The 7,609-nt window shown below is 49.2% G+C and overlaps 1 protein-coding gene across 1 annotated transcript; it reads left to right on the forward strand.

Annotated features, from left to right (window-relative positions):
* Positions 1 to 209: 209 nt before the first annotated feature.
* Positions 210 to 687, forward strand: LOC127188525 (60S ribosomal protein L32-like). Its single transcript, XM_051144962.1, has one exon. It carries the CDS (start codon positions 272 to 274, stop codon positions 677 to 679), a length of 408 nt encoding a protein of 135 aa, XP_051000919.1. The 5' UTR covers positions 210 to 271; the 3' UTR covers positions 680 to 687.
* The last annotated feature ends 6,922 nt before the right edge of the window (positions 688 to 7,609 follow it).

Here is a 7,609-nt window from a genome sequence, read left to right on the forward strand (position 1 = left end):
TTGTTTGTTTGTTTGGTTGGTTGGTTGGTTTTTCAAGACAGGGTTTCTATGTGTGTAGCCCTGACTGTCCTGGACTCCAGGGCTGTAAACTAGGCTGGCCTCGAACTCACAGAGATCTACCTGCCTCTACCTCCGGAGTGGTGGGATTAAAGGCACGTGTCACCATGCCCGGCTGAAAATTGTCCTTTCTAAAGCCTTAGAATTCTCCCCAAGTCTCTTCCTTCTTCCTCGGCGCTGTCTGCGAGGTGGCTGCCATCTCCTTTGCGGCATCATGGCTGCCCTCCGGCCTCTGGTGAAGCCCAAGATAGTTAAAAAGAGGACCAAGAAGTTCATCAGGCACCAGTCAGACCGATATGTCAAAATTAAGCAAAACTGGCGGAAACCCAGAGGTATCGACAACAGGGTGCGGAGAAGATTCAAGGGCCAGATCCTGATGCCCAACATTGGTTATGGGAGCAACAAGAAGACCAAGCACATGCGGCCTAGCGGCTTCCGGAAGTTTCTGGTCCACAATGTCAAGGAGCTGGAAGTGCTGCTGATGTGCAACAAATCTTACTGTGCTGAGATTGCTCACAATGTTTCCTCCAAGAACCGAAAAGCCATCGTAGAAAGAGTGGCACAGCTGGCCATCCGAGTCACCAATCCCAACGCCAGGCTGCGCAGTGAAGAAAATGAGTAGATGGCTGGAGTGCCTGTTTTTATTTGTGTTTAAATAAAACCACAAAAACTGCTAAAAAAAAAAAAAAAAAAAAAAAAAAAGAATTCTCCCCAAACACTAAAAAGAAAAGACAGATGCTGGCATTGTACCCTCCTCTCTCTCTTCATTATAATTTGATGGTCACCAATGCTTTTACTAACCACTTACTATGTGACGGGCATACTGCTTTGTTTAACCCTCACATCAACCCAAGGAGTCAGGCACTGTGTAAGCCCATATTAGAGAGGAGAGGATAGAGGTGGAAGCCCCATGGCAGGGTGGAAAGGCTGAGAGAGCCCATGGCTCAGAAACAGCACCTCCTCTCCCTAGGCCTCAATTCTGCATGGAGCGCCTGGCAATCCTATGGCATGTGTGGCTCATTCTTCCTAAGAATCAAAGGAGGGGCTGGAGGGATGGCTCAGAGGTTAAGCACATGGACTGCACTTCCAGAGGTCCTGAGTTCAATTCCCAGCAACCACATGGTGGCTCACAACTACCTGTAATGTGATCTGATGCCATCTTCTGGCCTGCAGCTGTACATGCAGGCAGAATACTGTATACAAAACAATAAATAAATAAATCTTTAAAAACAAACAAACCAAGAATCAAAGGAATTGGAGACCTCTATCTGCTGTAAGTGGTTTTAAGAAACAGTTAGTGTGAGCCGGGCGTGGCAGCGCACGCCTTTAATCCCAGCACTCTGGAGGCAGAGGCAGGGGGATCACTGTGAGTTCAAGGCCAGCCTGGTCTGCAAAGAGCCCAGGACAGCCAAGGGTAACAAAGAGAAACCCTGTCTCAAAAAAACAAAAAATAGTTAGTGCAAGCCCGAAGGTCATTTTGTGTCTATATGTGCCATTTAGATCTCTAGAAAAATTGAAAGTGTTTCTAATTCCCCGAGGGAAACTTCCTGCAGCACCACGGATGGCTGGTTTCAATCAGTCAACCACTGCTACCTTGGCATTGCCTCTGCTCACACAGTCTATGGCTGTCACCAATGTGCTGTCACGAAGAACAGTTCCCTGTCCTTTTACCTGCCCATCCTCCCTCCCTGCAGATGCCTGACTCCCAAGGATTTCCTTACTGTGACCTGCCTCACTGAATTCCTGCAGGAAACAGGTTTGTTTGTTTGTTTTTCAAATTCCACCCACGTACTGAAAGGTATCTTGGGTGCTTCCAAACTTTCACTATTATAAATCAGGGTTTATTGTCTTTGTTGTTTTGTTGAAACAAAGTTTCTCTGTGAAGGCCTGGCTGTTCTGGACCTCTGTAGACCAGGTTGTCCTCAGACTCAGAGATCTGTCTGACTCTGCCAGCCAAGTGCTGAGACTAAAGGCATACACCACCACACTCAGCTAGGGTTTGTCATTTTTTAAAAATCACTTTCTCTTCTAGAAATGACACCAGGTCACTATAGATTAGAAAAATACAGAAGAGCACAGAACAGAAAATTAAAATCCCCCACCTCTCAAATGCTTCAACCAAAACTGAGGAGGTGTGTGTGAGACTTCATCCATCCATTCATTCATTCATCCATCCATCCATTCCTCCTGTGGCTGCGTTCAAGCACTGTCCAGGGCAGGAAACATTTCTCAGAACTTCTCTCTCTTGGGGGTTTCTCTGTGTGGCCTTAGCTGTCTTGGACTCATTTTATAGACCAGGCTGGCCTCGAACTCACTGTGATCCACCTGCCTCTGCCTCCCTTAGTGTTGGGATTAAAGGCGTATGCCACCACTGCCCAGCTCTAAAATTCAGTTTTTTATAATTATTTATTTTATTTGCATTGGTGTTTTGCCTTACATGTGTGTCTGTGAGAGGGTCTCGGGTCCTCTGGAACTACAGTTACAGACAGTTGTGAGCTGCCATGTGGATGCCAGGAATCAAACTCAGGACAAAATCAGTTTTTTAAAAAGCATATTATTTTCCAGGTGTGATGGGACACACCTTTAATCCCAGCACTCCAGAGGCAGAGGCAGGTGGATTGATGTGACTCTGAGGCCAGCGTGGTCTACAAAGTAAGTTCTGGACAGCCAAAGTTACACAGAGAAACCCTGTCTCAAAAAAAAAAAATAAATAAATAAAATAAACAAAAACAAAAACAACCAAACAAAAAGCGCATATTATCTATGCTAAAAGATCAGAGCAAAATCAGAATGAGAAATGTCCGGTGAATGATTGCCAGGCAATTTTCCAGCTGTGATTTCTGAGCTAATGACGACTTGCACCCTAAGTTCAAGGCTGTACTGCTCATGACGGTCACATACACAGGAGCTGGGTGACTCCCAGGCCCACAGAGCCAGAACTCTCACTAAGAAATTGTCCACCTGCACTCCAGGCAAGTTCATGTCCAGGTGTTTGACTATAGCCCTCATAAGTGCCAAAGGTGACCAGGGCCAGAACTGTGGACTCTACCCCCCTGGGCTATGCAAGGGATAGATGGAAGTGGGGGGTGACCTCTCCCTGGGCTGGGGGCAGAGCAAAAAGCAAGATTTGAGAACTCTCTCCATAAGAAGTGAGGTGGTGGCTTTTAGCAGCTCCTTACTTAGGGTTTAAAATAGCTTCTGGTTAGAAAAAAGAAGCAAAAAAAAAAAAAAAAAAAAGAAATTTAAGAAGAAAGAAAAGGGAACTCCCACTGCCACCCACACAGCCCACCATGAATGCAGGGTTCTGCTCCGCCCCAGCCCCCACCCACTGCGACTCTGCCCAGATGATGATGGGAGAACCACTCCAAGAGTAAGGAAGGCCGGGCATGGTGGCGCAGGCCTTTAATCCCAGCACTCGGGAGGCAGAGGTAGGCGGATCACTGTGAGTTCGAGGCCAGCCTGATCTACAAAGTGAGTCCAGGACAGCCAAGGCTACATAGAGAAACCTGTCTTGAAAACAAACAAACAAACAAACAAAACAACAACAAAAGAGTAAAGAAGAAGTGGTGCCCTGAGCCACCGGGAGAGCTTCCACTTCAGACTGCTCCCTTAAGGAGAGGCTCAGAGAGAGCAAGAGGCCCGGTGCAAGCCAGCCACTTGTGGGCAAAAGCAAGCAAGCATGACAGTGGGCACAAGAGTCTCAGACTGCAGCCTACTCTGGCTTCAAACTTGAACACACAGAGTATGGTCAGCAGAGCCACGCTAAGCCTGGAGGGAACGAGATCTGATATTTTTCAGGAAAAGCTGGGGCACCGTGTGAACACTCTGATGTGCACAGTTGCGGTATGGAGTTCCACATTGCTGTGCCACGCAGAGAAGCACCACTTGGCTAAGGGCATGTGTGACAGTGTACCATCCCGGCGGGACTGAAGATATCCTAAAGAGACACTTTATGCTATGGGACCAGTGTTTCCCTTTGGCTATCGAACTATGGATACCATGGACTCCATGAAACCTGAATTCTTCCAGGAATCTTACTTGGGAGAAGGTGCGCACTGGCAGAGGAGCTTGTCTTCCGTAATACTTCCCACAAATCAGACAGGAACCAACCTTGGTGGCTCCTGATGGGCGGGGCCAGACCTTGGCCTTAGCTCTGCAGACTCTTGCCCATTACTTACACCTAACCCTCACATTGGGACCCCAAGGAAGAACTTGTGGGGGGGGCAGGTCACTAGATCTCTTATTTATTCCTTTCCCAATGTGCCACACTGGATAAACCTTCTTTTCCTGCCTTTCCCTGCAACTTGTCTCTTTAGGCAGCATGTTAGGGGCGTGGAAAAAAGGTTTAGTCAATGTGGTACGTTGGGAAAGGAACAAATAAGCAGGCTTGGGCCCAATAACTCTGGAGACGGCTATGTGTTCCTCTTCACTTAGCCCAAGCAAGCAAAATGATCATGACAACAAAAACACTGGGTGTCTTGAGGACACCAAGAAGTGTTGGAGACTGGGGACACTAAGGAGTACTGGGGACTGTGGGTGGCCTAAACCCACACACACGGCAGCCACCACCCATCCCCATCTGAGGGCCCTGTTATAGTACAGAATGCGTCATACTAAAGAGTCCCCCACGCTGAGGCTGTTACCTGGTGAGCTCCTGCGGCACACACCCTGAGTGGCAGGTATTAACGTCCAGTCAGTGCTGTTCCTCCCTCATACATGAGGCCTCTGGGTGAAAACATTTGCCGGTCTCTTCAGTAGCTAAACAGGATTCAAACCCAGGCCTTTCCCAAAACTACCTCCAGTTAAAATGAGGCTGCCTGTGCCACAGAACCTATCCCCAGAGTTACTCATTAACCTCTTCAGTGTAACCAAATACCTCCAAAGACCACGCAGAAGCAACTTGAAGAAGCAGGTTCACAGCTTGTCTACATGGGGCCAGCTAGGAAATGCTGAGGGGTCTGGAAGCACAGCTGACCTTTCACCCCCTCATCCCACCCCTATGGCTGCCTATCTCTCCATCAGGCCCCAGCTCCAGAAGGTTCTACAACTTCCCCTAAACTGGAATAAACACAGGAGCCAGTGGTGACATACTCATTCAAACCATAATATGGCTCCCTATCCCTTCTTTAGGACCCCAGAAAAGGGGCGCAAACATGCTTGCGTGCATGTGTGCGTGTGGGTATATGTTTACATGTATGCAATAGGACAGGGCAGTGTGTTTGTGGTGAAAGTGTGTGTTTACTGTGACCAGGCCTTTTGTTAGGTGCTCCGGGAGACCTGACAGGGAGGGGGAAAGATGCTCTTCACACTCTGCCAGGGCTGAGGAAATCAGGAAATGAGGAGCTCCCTTCGAATGGTCAGATGACAAAACAGGATCTGATGGTTACAGTGGGGCAGTGGCAGGAAGTGTCATTATCTGTTCATCTAAACTGAGCACTCAAGAAAAACTCAGGCATCACTGTGTCCCTGCTCAGGCTCTGGGGAGGCCACCCATGCTAGAAAGCGGTGGCTATGGGGAAAGATGCCCAATGCCATGCTTATCAGGAACAAGGGGAGGGGTCAGTACAAAATTGGGGTGTCATCTAGACTGGTGGGGGGTCAGGGAGGACTTTGTGATCGGGGGGGGGGGGCGGGCAAAACCTGAGGTGAAGTAGATGAAAAATGAGAAAATCTAGATTATCAAAAAAGAACTGCTAATGAGAGACCTTTGAGGTGGGGGGAAGGGGAAGGGAGAGGGAGGGGGAGGGGGAAGGAACTGAGCACCACAGGAAGGGACAGCAGCAAGGGCCAGGAGGAGCATGGGCTGGGGGGGGGGGCGGGCGGCGGGCAGGGGGGCGGCAGAGGAGGAATCGGGGCAGCAAGCTAGGGCTTGAGTTCCAAAAGAGTGAATGCAGAATGCTAGCCACAGCTGATGCCCAGGGTCATGGCACATTTATGTGACCACAGGAAGGCTGCTTTTTCCTTTTTTATATAGGAGGGTGAAGTCACCAGGGTTTGCTTACAGTTGTACAGCTGGCATCCCAGTACTTAGGAAATGGATGCCGGAGGATTACGGAAAGAAAAGTTATCCTCAGCTACGTAGTAGCACATTTGAGGCTAGCCTGAGCTATGTGAAACTCTAAAGCACAGAAAGAAAAGGTAAAGGCCGTGTCCTGCCTGGCTGGGGAGACCCTGTCCTGATGAAAGAGACTTGTACTATGGAGCCATTAACAAGGTGGACCCCAAAGAATTAAAATTGCCCTGGGGAGAAGGCCGCCACCTAGAGGGGTTGCTCCCAGGAAGAGATTGCACACAGTTCAGACAGCTTATTAAGCCACCTTGCAGAGGAGACAGTGGTGGGTCAGTGATGAGAGCGGCCAGGTTTTGATCAGCCTGCTCTGTTATGGCCTCCCTCAGCTTAAACATAAACTTGGTGTCAAGCCAGAAGATAGACTTGGGATGGGGGTGGGGTCCCTGACCCCTTCATTTGCTCTTCTTCCAAATGTGGCCAACACTAAACCACATCTCTTTTTTTTTTTTTTTTTTTTTTTTTTTGGTTTGGCTTTGTTTTTCACTCTTGTTTGTCTCTTTGAATGACACGCTGAGGATGCGTGGCTGACTAGGGCAGCCTCCGTGAGTCATGTGTGGACTCTGGTTGCATTGCGTCACCTCAGGTATGAAATTGGGAACTCAGAATTTAGCGGTTCGGTATGTACGGCGGTTCACTTCTGTCTTCCTAGAGCTTGGAAGGCGGTGAGAATGTGGATGCTGGGGTTCAGCTGTGCTCGGGACACAATCTGTGCGGCAGCCCCTCCCTTCCCACAGACACCCTGCTGACATGTTGTCTGGGAGTCTCAGCTAATAGGCTTTCCTGAGCCAGGACCTCTCACCTGGGAAGTGGCTCACAACAAAGGGGTACTGGTAATCAGACATGTGGCTCCCACCTACTCCCCTGCCTCCTGCCTGGGAATCAGAGAGCCTGGCGACAGCTTGTGCTGTGACACCCCCCCCACCCCCATCCCAAAAGGTATAAGAACAGATCCCGTTTCTTGTCACAGCCTCTGATTGCACTCTACAGACTGCTGTGCTGTCTGTCTCTGCTGCTGGGGTCATGCTGTTGCTTGTCTGTTTGTCCATCGCATTAACACTTTTTTGTTTGTTTGTCGAGACAGGGTTTCTCTGTGTAGTTCTGGCTGTCTTGTACTTACCTGTAGACCAGGCTGACCTCGAACTCGGAGATCCACTTGCCTCTAGCTTCGGAGTGCTGGGATTAAAGGCATGCGCCACCACTGCCCAGCTTGGTATTAACGCTTCTAATGAACTCCTTACTCCCCAGCATTCCATCTTGTAAGAAAAAAAAAAGAGACAGAAAGGCAGACAGCCTCCATCTTTTCAACAGGCTGGGGCTACTTTACTGGAGCAGTGAGGGGGCCCCAACCTTTCTTCAGGATGAAGGTTGAGGGAGTTGGTGGGCCTGGGGCACGTGTGCGTAGAGAGCTACCGGGGAGTTACAGCTGCTTTTTTGTGGCTTGACTGTTTCTACAGGTGAAGCAGACCGGTGGGGGTGGGTTGC

Source organism: Acomys russatus, chromosome 4, assembly GCF_903995435.1.
Source record: "Acomys russatus chromosome 4, mAcoRus1.1, whole genome shotgun sequence".
NCBI classification, from domain to species: Eukaryota; Metazoa; Chordata; class Mammalia; order Rodentia; family Muridae; genus Acomys; species Acomys russatus.